The sequence below is a fragment of the Rasamsonia emersonii genome (genome assembly GCF_000968595.1).
Source record: "Rasamsonia emersonii CBS 393.64 chromosome Unknown ctg1118621760050, whole genome shotgun sequence".
Lineage (NCBI taxonomy): Eukaryota > Fungi > Ascomycota > Eurotiomycetes > Eurotiales > Trichocomaceae > Rasamsonia > Rasamsonia emersonii.
The window spans coordinates 78931-94905 of NW_013563237.1; the positions used below are offsets into that span (position 1 = coordinate 78931).

Sequence of the window (15975 nt, forward strand, 5' to 3'; positions counted from 1 at the left end):
TCAGTTTAATAACAAGTCGAGTTCCATTCGCGCATCGCGCGATGGTCGCCGAGCAGGCTCCGGGCGATCTTCGCGAGGCGCTGTCGATGCATCGGGCACAGAATTGGAATGGTGGTGACCGGAGTCAGGCCCCCATCGTTTCGCGATGCTTGCATCAGACGAACTGAGAGAGAAGGCTTCATCACCAGTGGAGTTTGGCGAGGAGAAAACGGGCGCGCTTCCTCGACGCTCGGCGTAGGCTTGGCGCGTGTCCACTGGTAACGGCAACAATTGTGGTGAGGGTGCCGTCTTGGGCGAGGCTGAGCTGACGGAACTGTGGTCTGACACCATGGATGGTGTTTCCAGGGACGATGCATCAGAGAATGCCGGAGAAGTCATGGCAGACTCGACTGGATGATTCGGGGGGTAGGTGAAGATGGGAGCCAAGCGCCGGAAGTTGTCGTTGGACTCAGTAGTGTCCTTGTGGATCAGTCGAGACACGCTGACGGGGCTCGGGTCCTCATGTGGCTTCGTCAGAGTCCATGAGGATCGCCGCATCTGTTCGCTAGCCGTCGAAGCTCGCGGATAAGGCGCCTCAACGCGGCCGTTGCATGTGCGGGAGGCGTGACCGTTCTGGGCGGCCAAGCCTCGTCGTTTGCGGTTCATGCTGCCGTTCCACCAGTTCTTGACAGCGTTGTCGCTGCGATTGCCCAGTCTTCGGGCAATTTCAGCCCAGCGCTTGCCCATTTCGTTCACCATCCGCTCAATCATCATACCCTCTTCGGGGGTGATGGGCGAATGATTCAGCGTTGGCTTGAGATTCTGGTGGAATCTCTCTCGGCACTGCTTGGGGGACCGGAACTGCATGTGCTGCGAAATTCGAACCCAGTTGTTGGGTCCTTGCTCGCGCACCAACTGCAGCAGGAGCTGGTCCTCCTCAGGGACCCAAGGCCCACGGCGGTGATTCGGTGCCATGGCGATCCCGAATCTGAGCTGATGGTGATGCCGATGCTGTTGACAAAAGTCAGACACGATTCACAACTCGAGAGAACGAGACCTCATGGTTTTGGAGCGTGATTCGAGGGCGTTTGCGCGGGTGAGCGCAGAGGAAGAGGAGGCCGGGCAGAAGGCCGACAAATACAGGCGACCTCTCTCCTGGGTGGGGGAGGGGAAGGGTGGAATGTGGCAATGTAGGAGGCAATTCTTACATGAGTCGGGTGTTGCAGCTGGGTAGGGCGACTGGCGACAATGTAGATTGGAAGAACTGGCGACGAGGTCGGCTGGTGTTGAGTGTGTGTGGTGAAGAGTTCAGAGGCACTGGTCACGACGAGAGGCGGACTGCAGTAGATAAGTATGTACTCCTGGCCCAGGCCGACTGGCGCTACTAAGGATGGCTCCCTGTCGCGCGCCAGCCACGCAAAGTCTTAGATCTGAGATCTTCGAAGCTGGGACGATGGAGACCGAGGGAGTGGATATAATAAAGCTGAGATGGCAGGGGTTTAAGCGATGGTGTAGAAATAGTCTGGTCAGGCGCGGGAAGAAAGGAAGATCGGGGCTCTTGCAGAAGGCAAAGTCGATGGCACATGGAGCGGTACATTGGGTCGTTACAGCAGATCGGGACCCATCCTGTATGTAAACTACATGTACGGTACCGCGTTCCAGGCGGAAATTGGCATCGGCTGCCAATCCCTGCAGTGTTCCTCGCCGGGCCAGGGTGCTATTTTTCCAGATCGTGGGGATGATTGCTTTTGGCGGGCGGCGGTGGTGGAGCCGGATGCACAGCCTGCAGGGGTCCAAGCTTACAGACTGTGCTCATGCACGGAACAGAGTCTACGGGCCCAAAGACCTGGTGGAGCGTGTGCCCTGGCGACCTTGGAGGCGATCGTTCACCTGGCCATGAGGCCCATGACAGGGGGGTCAACCTGGTCGTCCACGAGGGCAATCGAGGATCGCAGTGCGAGCGACAAGCCACGCCTGAAGCAGCCTCCGCCTCGACCGGAAATCGCCTTGATTTTCCTTCTCTACAGATGGGCAAACGTGTTGCTGGAAATGCCAGGCGGGCGTCTGTCCGGTTCAGGAGAATGAGGCTTGTAACGAGATGCGGCGCACCCAACAGCCCAGCGAGAACGAGTTGCTGTGGCTCATGCCTGCTGGAGGGGTGTGGTGGGTGTGGTTGACACTGGTTGTCTTGTGTGAGGGTGTATGGCCCTGCGACCTGGATGGCCCAGGCTGCTCCACCGTGCGTGGCTAGCGCTGCGTTGCCTGCATGGCCTGCGCGCGCCGTGTCGTGCGGGCTCGTTGTTTGTGGCCAATTCGAGGTCAGATCTGGCGTCCGATGGGCCCAGCAGCCACTAGGCCCGATCCGGTGCCAAAGAGCGTGGGCGCCGCCCAATCAGCGGAGGACGTCTGCGTGCCCCCGATAGGGTTGGGCGTGCTTCCTTTTCTGGCCGTCAACTGGCGGTCTCAGCCAGCCATGCTCTACGCGTGGGCGCCAGCACGCTCTCATTGGCAGGCAGGAGGCCTGTCACCGGCCGCCTCCGCCCAATCAGGCGCCCAGCGGCCCCGCGACATGGCCTCGTGAGGTCATCCTGCCAAGTCCAAGCCCTCTGGCACGCCGCCGTCGGCCCGTTGCTCCTGCCGCGGGCCTTATACATCGATCTCTTCTCTGTCCGCCATGATCGGAGCCCTCGAGCATGGCATTGAACTGATCTCCCGCCGGATGCCATAGCTGCATTATTCTTTCAAAATGACAAATACCTCCAGTTAGATCTGCTCCCCTTTCGACACATCGCTGCTGGCATGCCGAGAGCGAATCACTTCAGATGCAATCCCGAGTTTGCTAAAACCGGCTCGTGCCGCCAGATCTGAAGAGCTCCCAGAGCCAGTCATTCGAATCCAATTATGAGTCAGGCTCTTCAAATCATACAAATCAATGATCCACCTTTACTGATAGGAGCTTAAAATCACATGGTACCATCGACGTCTCTGACAACTAGGCGAGGATAGGCTCTGGCCTCGCCAGCACAGTGCACTGGTCAGTCTACCTAGACAGCACTAGGCCACCAATAGCGTATTTTTGTCAGGGGACATGGAGCCTTATTGGGCTAGGGAGAGTCCGTGCCCTGCTTAGGGACCGTTGAGATTGAAATGCCCTAACTGAACCCAGCCGACAGTGTGGCGCAGGCGTTGGAAATCAACTCCGACATTGTCGGGACCAATGACAGAGTGCCTTTTGTGACGAGACTAGGTACCGAGTACGACCGTGGGATTCCATACCTCCTCGACTACAACGGTTATGTTGAGCGCAGTCCCAGTAATTGAAAACCGAAGAATTGCTCACGGATCGGAGTCGGCCTCTTTGTTGTCAGCGACAGCTCTGGCAGAGGATCCTAATGTTGAGCACGAGGTATTATTCCATACTCCGTAAGGCAAACGGAGGATTACACACGACCGCCTAAGCTGGACTGAGATAGCCATTGAGAAGTCGATCGAGTGTGTGAGCCACAACTCTTTCCGGAAATATTCGACGAGAAGTGGGTCCGATCAAGCGTGCTAAAAAAAGGGCTTGAGCTTGTTGGAACTCGCGTCGACAACGTCGAATGGTAGCGCGGGTACCTGTTGCCCAGTCTGTTAGCAATCTGATCGAGGGAGCACAGACCAGCGATCAAATCCGTCACGCTATCGACTCGCGCAGCCCCTGGAGCTGCCATGTCACGTTTAATAATCGCTGACATCCAAGCTCGAGAGGATCAGCAAGAATCCACGTCATAATCGCTGTGAACATTTACCATGTTTGCCTGGTCTTGTCTCAACTCAAGCACATGGAGAACCCGAGTGGTCGCTAGTTTCCCCGTCACGGACCCATCGTTAAGCGAGGGAATTCTTCACACCACTTTCAGGACATAGCCGAACATTGGATCTCCATTACAATACAAATAATGACGCAGCGCTGATCCTCAAACCAATAATACGATATCGGAGAATTTTGTCATTGCTCTCAGGTTCTTCTATCCGGAGCGGGAGATGGTACTTGAGTGAATTCGTGTTACTGACAGGGATCATTCCAGCCAAAGGCACATGACACCAACACAACACAATAAGCGCAATCGCAAGGCTGACCGAGTTTGAAACGCTGGACGCTCATGGTGTAGGATCGTCCTCTGTACTCCTATACCGCTCTCTGGGAAAACTGCGAGGATTGGTCCACGGCGACTCCTTATGCACCCAACGGCCAAGGTGCATCCGTGGTTCCCGACTGTCGGGCCAATTTTGGAGCTAGGCCACCCTGCCTCGAGACCTGGGGTTTCCAGGAGTTCGTCCATTTGTGGCAGTGGAGAACCCCATGTCAAGGACGAAAACCTGGACGCCCGGTCCAACTAGATCACGTGGTTTGTCGATCGTGTCGTCCACGCTGACAAAACGACCAAGTTAGCCCCGACCGCCGGGAAACGACTGGACCAAGATAGCACCAGCAGGAGCATCTGAATGAGAACGGCGACCTCGGACGGCGATTGGGTGAATAACCCAATACGTCTTGAATGAAGCATGCAAGCCCGTTTGCACCACAAGCGGCAAAACTATTATTTTTGTTATTCTACCGAGAGGAGAACAAAGGTAAGCGACCGACTTCTCAAAGAGGCGGCTGCGGGCTGCATCAATGGCCAGTGTAGGAAGCCGGAGCGTTCGGGCTTCAGTCACCGTTCGGGGACCAAATGGTGCCCGATTGGCCGCTAGCCCCAACGGCCCAATCGCGTTGCACCACTACTCAGCAATACGAGATCCCCGACAGGACATGTAAGGTATGTATACTGTTCGTTTATGTGCACGCGAGGTCATGTACAAAGATCGCTTTGTCCTTCGAATTAGTGAAGTTAACGGTGCTGATCTGGACAATGACAATCACTCAACTCGTACGTCCCACGGCGTATCAGATACGGGAGATTGATTGTCGAACTCGAGGGTTTATTGCAATACCGGATACCGACAATTGATTTGGAATTGAGAGAGGTTGTCTACAATGATGATGGTCATCCCCAACATAATTCAAAATTGTACAGAGTATGGAGGAGTTCGTATACCGTCCATGGTCCTACGGGGTACACTGTGTGGAGGGGACTGGGACAAGACTATTGATTTTTCGCGGTTAATTTCCACCATTGATGTAGTCCGTAAAGGATGGCACGTCTTTTTACTCCGTCCGGAGTACAATTGAACCATGCCTGGGGTTTGTGGTCTCCATGCCCTAAGGTAGGTAATAATAGGTCAAAGTCAACCCGTCTTGGGTTGAGTCCCGCTGCAACGCTCCGGACGTATAAAATCCACCGAGTCGTCCGTCCTCGCTAGATAGGGAACTATGACAAATTCTGGGCCCGTATGGCGCCACGCAGGGTAACCCAAGTTACCCAACAACCGCAGACAGCGAGCTAACTGCCACTAGCAGCAGTTGTGAACCTTGTTTGAAAGGCCCATGGCCCCGGCAGCCAGGGCCGCTAACGAAGCATCCTGGCGTCTTGACAGGGTCGCAGAGGACGGTGACTGGCCCGCCCGACAAACTCAATCTCAAACCATGAAACTCAATCTCACAACCTTTTTTTTGGGAAAATGATGAGACAGATGGCCAGCGACTCCAGCCTCAAACAGTATCGGTAAGCGAGTCACCTCACCTAGGTCGTAAAGTGACAGGGGTGTAAAAAAGTCTAAACTCTGTTGAGCTGGATAGATGCATGAGCCACAGGTGAGCCACATTCAGGAACAATAAGGTACGGAGGATATATATCCGCAAACAACATACTAATAAGGCAAGTCAAGGATGGAGTAAATCAACAACATCCCTAGAAACCAAAAAAAAAAAGAAAAGAAATTCCAAATTTTGAAAGCACACAAATTTATCGTACGGAGAATGGAGTATGCAGCACGGAGTAATACTCCGTCCGCCATACTCAAGATGGTATGTACTGTATCATGCCTCCCTCGGTGAACACTGAACAAGTACAGTACAACATTATTCGCCCCGCCACATACTGCGCCACACTACGGCTGAAAAAAAGACGAAGGTCATAAACTTAGACCAGCACAGCCACAAGCCACACTTCATACTCCCTTAAAGTTCAAACTTGATTGGCGGGTACTGTATCCGAAGATACGGAATAGACTTGAATCCTACTCTACATCAAAAACACAGTACGATACAACTAGAACAACCCTCTCAACGCGACGTGAAATTTTTTTTTGCTCAACTAAAGTTCTATTTTTTTCCCCCTTGACCACAATCTATGAAAATGAAAATATCTCACACCAACCAGAGCTAGTGATTGGCAGCTGGCACGGTACTATGTATGTAGGTGCAGGTGCAGACGTGAATTGTGATCAACCAACACGAATCAACCAAGTCACATCCAAAAAAAAGAAACGAGTGGCAGAGGGAGCGCGCGCAAGAGGAAAAAAAGACCAAATGATGGCAAATGATACCCTCCTCCTCCTCCTGTCGGGATGTGACGACCAACCTTAAAAAAACCCCTCGAGGACCAAAAATTTGGTCCTGTCCTGTACGTTTAGGTAGGTAGGTTGCCTAGGGTGCATAACTTTGCTACCTAAGAATAAATTATAATAATAATAGTAAATAATATACCTTAAGTACATGTACGTACCTACTGCATGGACATTCCTTCCTACATGAAATTTTGTGTCTGACTGCACATCTATATCCTCGAGACTCGAGCAATAAATAAATGAAATGGAATGAAATTTACACAGGAGAGGTAGTAGATTCAGTAGATTCATACAGGAAGAAATAGCATCGGAGAAAAGGAAAGAAAAAAAAGAGAGAGAGAGAGAGAGAGTGAGTGTGTGTGTGTGTGTGTGATGGTCAGGTGGGTTCGAGTAAAGAAAGCACAGCACAGCAATGACAAAGCAACGACAGATTCCGCCCAAAAAAACACCTGGTTAACGATTAACGAGATGTAGCGGTGTGTATGTACTACATGTACTGTACTTTATTTAGATCCTGTCGCTATTACTGCAGATCTCTCACTGGATATCCAGACACGAGATATACGTAGACAGGTAGGTAAGTAGGTAGGTAGATACGGGTCAGCAGGTCGCAGTCAGACTATCTGTCCTAAAAGGAAGGTCACAAGTAGTCAGATTCATTAATTGCACTTGCATGTAGGTAGTGGGCAAGATATACTACACAACAAAAAAAGCAACATTTATTTATTTATATTCTACTGTATCTATATATATATTTTCCCCTATCACTGTCTATTTTTTACTCATTGTTTACAATATACCTAATAGATATTTCCTTTCTGGATTTTATTCTTAATTAATCTCTTCTCTCTGCAAGTACTTACTTCCCATGGCAACAAACAAAACAAAGATAATGCAAATTCATTCCCTTAGCTTGTGAGGGGAAGAAAAAAGCTATCTTTCTCTTATTCTTCTCGTTACTCGGGTCTGCCAAGCAATATGCGTATCTAAAATTCCCTTTAGTTAGTGTTTTGCATACCATATGTATACAATTTTTTTTAATTCAGTCACTTCCTCTAATTATTGCTTGCTTGCTTGATTGATTGATTTCAACGTGCCTGTATAGCTGTCATGACTCATCATCGACGAGAATGTAAATGATATCTGCAGTCTGCTCGATACTCGATATGGGGGAGTAGTTATTCCTTGTCATCGATGATTGAGACCTGAACTGTTACCTAGGATTTAGTCAGTCAGTCAGTCGTTCCAGTAAACGTAGACAAAAAGGAAAGAAAGAAGGAAGGAAGGAAGGAAGGAAGGAAAATAGGCAATAAAATTGCGAATCGAATCGAACGGAACGGATGATGATATGATACTTACGTATGATTGATATATCATCAGGTCCCCAAGGTGACATAGCACGTCACGTTGCTGATATTTTTTTTGTTACAAGCCAACCTCCTACATGGACCAAGCCAGAGATGTAGCACCCCGAATACAGACAGCGACGACGAGGAAGTCTCATAGCCCGGATGACGGATAATGGCATTGAGTGAAGAAAGACGCTTGCCGACGGTGCCGTGCCGGCAACATGCCAAGTTGATGTCAAATGTCATTCGTCCCATGCATGGATAGATAAATGAAAATGAAACAGAGAGAGAGAACAGCTAGTTGGATTACTTTCTGGGCCTCCTTTTATCCCTCTCCTACAGTACTACTTATTGTTAGTAGTAAACACAACACATTGCTACCTGACCAGACAAGCCTTATTTAATAGTAGTAAATTAGCTAGATATAACACCATATGTATACTTACAACAACTGCTATCTACATAATTCTTTGCAATACAGAGGAGGAGATGAGAAGCTGATCTGTCGATATCCTATGGGGTTGGGTTGGTTATTTATCCCTTCCTTCATTCCCTTCATTCATTCTTCTTAAGAGATCTTCAATAATTATATTCCTAGCTAGGAGTTTTCGCCCGTCTGTTCTAGGTCTATGTAATAGTCAAAATTCATCATGATCACCATTATCCGTATTTACTTACTGTCCACCGTCCACTACAGAATTGATACGTTTTTTTTTCAATTCAATTCTGTCATGACGAACACTGGAAGGAGTTCATAAATTGTGTTTGCAGACCTAACCTAATTAGCGACCTCGTTAAAAAAAATGAGAGAGAAAATCAAAAATACGGACTCTAGTTATAGGTACAGGTTCACCCTTAATAAGTAGCTGAACTCGTATAACTATGGGTACTGCTCTCGATAATACTAAAAACACATACCCATTCCATTCAATATTTATATATATTTATCTCAGTATCCACTTTACTGAAGTTCTATCGAAGTCAATGTGTCACGCTACAGGCTTGCTTCGTCCTTTTAAGTTTTCTTTTTGCCATTAGCAATACAGACATTCATCATTCGTTCATTATATGTACTGTACGGACGTTAGGAATACTGAGTAAAAGATATCAATCCCAAGTAGCCAACTAATAGCTGGCTGTGGTTGGTTGATTCATGCAGGTAGTAAGTATACTACCGATCACTACCTAGATATCTATCGAAATGGAACAAACCCCCAACTCCAATGGTATCACGAATATATGTGCCGCCCTATGATATCAAAGTCAGATGTTCATGAAATACATTCAGGTCCCAAGTCCAGACCAGACCAGACCAGACCAGACTAGACCAGACCAGACCAAGACCGTTCATCATTCGTTAGGCATCCCAAATCAGATCGTCACGTCATGTCGAATACACGTCCAGGAAAACAAAACTTAAGATGGTAATGCCAAAAAGCCTCATCATGTACCTACTCCAACAGTGTAGGACAAACAGAAAGACAAACCCCTCCCACATCGGGAAGTAAACAGACACATGATATAAACGCCGGGCCGTCACCAGTCAATCATTGACTTAATCCCTCCATAGACACAGTATAGACAATGTCAGTCACATCGACCAACTAATGCCTTCATTGTCCTTTCAACGCCATTTTGTCCACGATTTCCCAGCAACATAAATCCACGTTGGTAAAAGGGTGTTCGGTATTATGCAATGCCAATGCCCAGGAGATTAATGTCCGGAAAAGAGAAAATAAAACAAACGGAACGAAGAGAAGAGAGACAAAAAGAAAAGAAGAGAAAAATGCGACAAAGGTGAAAAAAAAAGACAAAACGAATCAAGGGTATATATGTTCGAATCAAGTCATAACCAGATATCGTTCTCTTCACCACGGACCCATGCATTCCAAACTTTCTCATACGCCTCTTCCAAGTCATTCACCCAACGCCTGGTGTCAAACAACTTGCTCTGCCATCGATTTGTGAAGAGCATCTTTCGCAGCTCCACGAGTCTGCCGGTCGCCCGGCCCTGACCACCGGGTTCATATCGCATGCTGAGGCCAAGGCGGACGGCTTTGTTTTCGTAATCCTCATCCGAAGTGGCCACCAACTCGTTCCGGGCCTGGCGACCCGCCTCCGTGCTCGGAAGAGCGCTCGTCAGAATACTCGAAGCCATGCGCGAACACATCTTATACTTGTAACGCGGGTAGGTCAGGATGGGCGTCCCACTCCACAAGGTATCAGCCGCAGTGGTATGGGCATTGCATTCAGGCGTGTCCAAGAAAAGATCGCAGATTTGAGCCCGCGCGATGTGTTGCTGCTTGGGGGCAACGTCAGTGAAGATGATCCGCGAAGCAGTCTCCTGGCCAGCCCAAGCAAGTGCGGTTTGTCTGAGATTCTGCTCTCCGACGTCAGGGAAGCGAAGTAGCCACAAGACTGCATTAGGAACTCTCGAGAGGATCCGAAGCCATGTACGGAAAGTGGTGGGTTCGATCTGGAAATGACAAGTTAGCAACTTGACCACAAGAAACAGAGGTTGGAATTGGAAGCTGACCTTGTAGAGTTGATTGAAATTTCCAAAGATGATGGCATCGTCACTCAGATTGGGGAATAACTCTTTCCGCCTCTTCCACCGTCTCTCAAGCTCTTCTTCCCAGGTGATGTGAGGATTATCGCTGTCCGGCGCACTCTGCTTATGATCACAACAGAAGAATGTGTCGCGCGTGAAGACGATTCTCTCGGCATAGACCCAGTTCTCCGCTTCTTCAGCATGTTCCTCCTCGAAGATGCGATCCTCGATGCGATAGTCTCGTCTTCCAGGGCTCAGAGTATCGCGTGGAATCGAGAGTTCATCCGCCAGAATGTAATCGGACCATTCTGCTCCCAGAGTTCCGGCAAACCCCATGAAGGACATGTGGATCGGAGCAGGTCGGGCCGCGAATACTTCGTTCCGTGCACCCCGCGTGTAGCCATTCAGGTTGACCAGGATATGAATCCCATCTTTCACAATCTGCTGGACGAGGCGATCGACGGACCAACTGCTCGCGTCATAGAAGACGGGCGCTTCCCGCTCAATTTGCTGGCGGTGGACGGAATTGTCACTTGGCGTGGTCGCGTAGCAGTAAGCCTTGACTCGGTTGGGATTGTGGAGCCCAAAGACAGACTGCATCAGATGGGCCAGCGGATGGTTGTTGAAGTCGGACGAGACATATCCCACTCTCAGGTACGGGTTCGGAGGAGATGGCGGAGGATACACCGTGCTGGGAAGCCACGGCGAGCGAAGAGTCGAGCACGAGATCCGCAGACCATTCCGTTGCGAAATGTGCCGGACCTGCTTGGCAGACAGCGGACAGGTGAATGTGTGGAACGGCAAGACGGTCGGGGCATTTGGCACCGTGAGTGCGGCCGGAAGTTGGGGTCTCCTATACTTGGACAGAGGATACTCCTTGCCATAGACATGTCGGTCTTGGTACCACTGCCATGTGATGGCGCGGATGGCACGCTCGATGAGCTTGACGACCCTGGCTCCTTCCCATTTCTGGCCAGCCCACGACTGCAGCAGGGCGGCCAAGGTGCCGTTCTTGATCGGGAGGAGTCTGCCCGACGCCGTGACGGACGTGAGTTGCGCACAGAGTTGTTCGATTGTGGCGGTCGACAACAAACCGCGACCCCACGTCTCGCCTTCTCGCAGCTGCCGGTCCACGATATCCACCACACGCTGCATCCAACCCGACCCGGTTTCCATTCCAGCGGCATCGCGCAGCATTCCCTGGTCGTCCACATGCCAGCGGTCTTGGAAGCCGTATCCGTTGACGATGCCTCCGCGGCCGGCCCAGTTGCAGACCGAATTGAGCGCGTTGGCCAGTCCGCAAACGGCTTCGGCAAAATCCGGATTGACTCTGACTGCTCTCCGGTAATAACCAATGGCGTCGTTGATGCGGCCCGCATCCTTGACAGCATTCGCCAGGTTCGCCAGAGCGATATCGAAGTTGCCATCGCACTGGACGGCCTGCTCGTACATCCGGATCGCCGGCTGGAGCTGGCCGATGTCCTTGAGGAGGCTTCCCAAGTTCGTGTACAGATGGGCATGCCGGTTGTCCAAATTCAACCCGTAATAGTAGTAAGCCAAAGCGAGCGAGACCCCACTGCCAGGCACGACTCCAGGAATTTCAGGGACCTGGATGCCTTTGCCGGGCTGACGAGGCGGTACCTTCACCGGTACGTTGTTCTGAATGCCGGCCAGCAGGATGCCTACATTGTTGGCTGTAGACGGACTCGGCTGCAGGGAGAGGGACAGATAATAGAGGGCCAAAATGTCTCGAACTCCCGGTGAGGCAGACTTGATCATTCCCGTGGCGGAGGACTGCGACATGCCATCTTGATAGATCTTAGCCAGGGAAAGTAACGAATTGCTCGTGGTGGAAATGGCTGCTTTCCGCGCCAGACCTTCAGGGACATACTGCAAGCCTGGCAGATTCCCGTACGGAGGAAAGACCAGACTCGCGGTCTGCAGAGCCTTTTCAGGGTAGAGGAGAACGGGTTCGTTGGGATCATTCGGCTCTGGGACGACCGGGTAGCCGCTGCGAGAGTTGCTGATGAAAGCGTTGATGATCTGCGTGATCAAGCTCTTGATGCCATGACGTCGGCGACCAGCAGCGATCAGGATGGCGTCCTCGAAAGCGGCGGCGGCTCCTGCATTGTCACCCAGAGAATACAGCATGTTGCCTTTGGCGTGAACGAGGGCAAGCATTCTCCCGTTGTCTGAGCCTGGGATGGCATAGCCGCTGGATGCAAAGCCCGGAGCGTTCGAGTCGTTCACATTGAAGTTGAGAGCAACGGGGTTCTCGAGGTCCTTATCGTAATCGAAAGCGGCTCGTTCGTATGACGCCGTGCTTTCAACATCGCTCTCGGCCTCACTGGAATGCTCGTCCGACCGGAAGCAGTCGCCATTCCTCGAAACCCGCAGGGACTTCTCGACATGTTCAATGATATTGACCGCTTCTCTTGAACGGTGGCTGCTGCACAGAAGACCGATCAGATGCTCGACCGCCTCGAAGTAGCTTGGACGCAGTTTGACGGCACGAGACCAATAGTGCATAGCCTCTTCCCGGCGTTCGAGCGCAAGCAGTGTCGCAGCGAGATTGCTTATAGCCTCGACGTGCTTGTCATCTCTCTCTATTATTCTCGAGTACCACCTCATAGCCTTGTCATAGTCACCCAAGCCGTAAGCCAGACAACCACCCAAAAGCATCCCATCAATCCATTCCCAGCCGCTCTCCATGCAAAGATTGGTCAGCATCTCCAGGGCAGACGCCGCAGTGGCCATCGTCGAATTCTCATTCTGATACGGACCAGCAACCCTCGGAAGGGCTGCACCTGACGCGGGCCGCTGGGCCAAACCTGGGTTCTGAGTATATAGATCATAACGCGCAGCGGGATAACCGTTGTGTCGCTGGATGTCGGAAGAGGACGAGAAGTCTAAACCAGGCTGGCGAGGAGGCTTAGGATAGATGCTGGGTTTCGGAGGCCGCTGAGGTTGGCCATCCACGCCTGGTTTCGACAGGCTCTGTCTTCGCGCATTAAGAGTGGCAAGAAGATCCACATAGACGCCATGAGCCCACGACAGGACCTTCTCCTTGAATTCGGCGTTCTGCGCCCGAGAGCTGATGTCGGACGGGGGTATATTGCGGCTTGGGTGGGAGCCAGGCCAACCCACCGCCTCACCCTGAGGATGTGTAGAGACATTCGAGTTCAACACATTTGCGTTCCGAACATGATAGGGGAGTGTGTTCTGATGAGGGTAACGAGGAGGGAAATTCTGCTGCTGCGGCGGCTGCAAGAACGGCTCATGATTCATGGGTGGTGGGGGGCCCTGGTTCCATGAGAGACCTGGAGTAGACAGACCTGACGCAGGAAGTGATGTCGGACCATACGGCGGCTGGTTGGGGTCGTAAATCTGCGGGGTGTTTGGATTATTGGCAAATTGGTTGTTTGGCAGGAAACGAGTGTCACGGAGGGCCGCTGGGCGATAGGGGATGTATGCTCCGTCCGGCCAATATGGTCCGTAGGGACCGGTGCCAACCGGTGCAGTTGGACCGAGACAGGGCTGCTGGAGGGTTGCTGGCATCACCGTTGGGATGGAGGGGCCATTTTGCAAGTAATAGCGTTGAGACGGCTGCATGGGAACGGTTTGGTGCAACACGGAATCCATCCCAGGCTGAACGTTCAGAGAACGAACCCAGCTCGGGCCAGCTCCTCCGCCGCCCTGAACCTGATCGTTGGCAAGCCCATTGTTGGTCCGGTTGGGGTCCTGCTTGTTGTACACGGGAGGAAAGTTGGGATATTGAGCGGACGCAGTCTGGTCGAGGGTCACGGGCTGCCAATTCTCCACCGGCAGGGTCGACTGCGAGGGCAGCACCTGTCCTGGTTCCAACGACGATACCAAGAGATGTTTTGCCGCCGGCGGTTGGATCGTCCGGTCACCGGGAGTCCCATCATAGCCAGCCGCCAGCGTTCCGTTCGGGGTCTTCCTCCTCAGTGCATGTTCGCCGACATTGGCCACCTTGTTGGGATCGTTGGATCTCAAGTCATGGGAATCTGACCGCTGCACAGGTTGCGGGAACCGCGGGATCGAGTTGAAGGCCGTTTTGTTGGCTTGCACAGTTGCGCCGTTCAGATCATACGGACGAGCAAGGGGATCATAGTTGAGCCGCTGGTCCATGTGATGATGGGGTTGGAATTGCGGAGGGACAGCCACAGAGGGATACATCCTGAAAAAAAAATTCTCGTCTCTGACCACCCCCGCCGTCCCCAGGGACAGCAGATGGCAGGCCTCGGTCAATAGATCACAAGCAGTTAGTTGTTCCCAGACAGAGCAGACAGAGACCAAGGACAAGGATCAAACTTGGGACGATTCGTGAGTGCGGTGTTCCAGGACCGTTCATCGAACAAGTGTCACTTTCTTGAAGCGTTTTCGACTCCGCATCATGACATGGTTCGCCGCAGAGACACGCCCAGGAGCAGGACCATGGACGCTAGGACGGGGAGAAGAGATGGAGTAGCAAGCGGCTGTTGTGAGTGTCGACGAGGAGACCGTCAAAACGGACAGGTCACGACGATCAGAATGGCTTCCAGAAGCAGTTGAGCGAAGGTGAGCGGAGAGAGAGCGAAGGTGAGCGGAATCCTTGGGGGACAAGGCGACAATGCAAGGGAGGGCAAATGGAGGGCGAGTCACGGACGCAGCGTCGCCATCCACTCACACAGAGAACGCAGGTATCCGGGGAGCAGGGCCAGTGAGAGTGAATCGAGGAGGGCCCTTGTGGAGCGATGGAGGGGGGTACAGAGGCGGTAAGCGGTGCTGACGGGCAGAGACTTGATCGGGGTTGACGAGAGAAGACTGTACAGGACAGAGAGAGGACGCAGGCCAAGCAGGGCAGCTGCAGAGCAACCGAATCAGCTGCACATGGAAAAGGGACGCCTGGATGGAGAAACTGGGTGATGCTGGGGATTGTTAAGAATAGTGGCTTGGAGGGGACCGTTGAAGTTTCAGGTGGCTGTCAAGCAGGGCGGAGGCCGTGGCGGCAGGGGAAGAGCAACCACGGCGCGGCGGCTAGTGGTTCGTTGGCGACGACTATATTAGTGACGGCGACAGGGCGAGCGATGACAGCCTATGGGGAGCAGGAGGGCGAGCAAAGCAGGCGGCCTAGAGCTGCGGTTGCTTTTTCTGCGCAGGCGAAAAAGAAATGATGATGTTTTTTCTGGCGGGCTATCAGGGCTAGTCGATAGACAGAAGCGGTGATTCCCCACCGTCCCTCTGGTGAATCGTCATGAAGCAGCGATGCCGAGATCTGATTTATGGATCGCAGCGGGAGGGCGCGGTGGCATGGCGGAAGCTGGACGACTCGCAGCAGGCGGTTTCAGGGCGCGCGGTGGAGCGGGTGGGAAGGCGCGCTGCCAGACAGAGCCCTATGGCCGGGCTAAGCTACGCCCTAGGAGCTCTGGCTGCTGGATGGAGACGCCTGCAGCGCGGCTGGAGGACAGTGGATACGCCGATACGGACAGCGACCAGGGTTGCGGATGCGCGATGGGCCAGCCCTGACGTTCCTGCGGTTGCTGATGCGCGAGATGAGGCGATCAGCGGGCTGACTCGAGCTGCAGTTACTCCGTACTGATGCCT

General features: G+C 52.3%; 3 protein-coding genes across 3 annotated transcripts; 1 reads left to right on the top strand and 2 right to left on the bottom strand.

Moving 5' to 3' along the window:
- On the bottom strand, positions 1-954 carry T310_3103 (MYB family conidiophore development protein FlbD; the record flags this gene model as incomplete). The annotated part of the gene is made up of 1 exon (XM_013474044.1): positions 1-954. One exon carries the CDS (start codon positions 952-954, stop codon positions 1-3), a length of 954 nt encoding a protein of 317 aa, XP_013329498.1.
- A 4969-nt stretch (positions 955-5923) lies between these two features.
- On the top strand, positions 5924-7100 carry T310_3104 (uncharacterized protein; the record flags this gene model as incomplete). Its single annotated transcript, XM_013474045.1, has 6 exons — positions 5924-5926; positions 6056-6316; positions 6614-6618; positions 6733-6817; positions 6980-7041; positions 7076-7100. 6 exons carry the CDS (start codon positions 5924-5926, stop codon positions 7098-7100), a joined length of 441 nt encoding a protein of 146 aa, XP_013329499.1.
- Positions 7101-9663: 2563 nt separating this feature from the next.
- On the bottom strand, positions 9664-14568 carry T310_3105 (uncharacterized protein; the record flags this gene model as incomplete). The annotated part of the gene is made up of 2 exons (XM_013474046.1): positions 9664-10293; positions 10354-14568. 2 exons carry the CDS (start codon positions 14566-14568, stop codon positions 9664-9666), a joined length of 4845 nt encoding a protein of 1614 aa, XP_013329500.1.
- Between the last annotated feature and the right edge of the window lie 1407 nt (positions 14569-15975).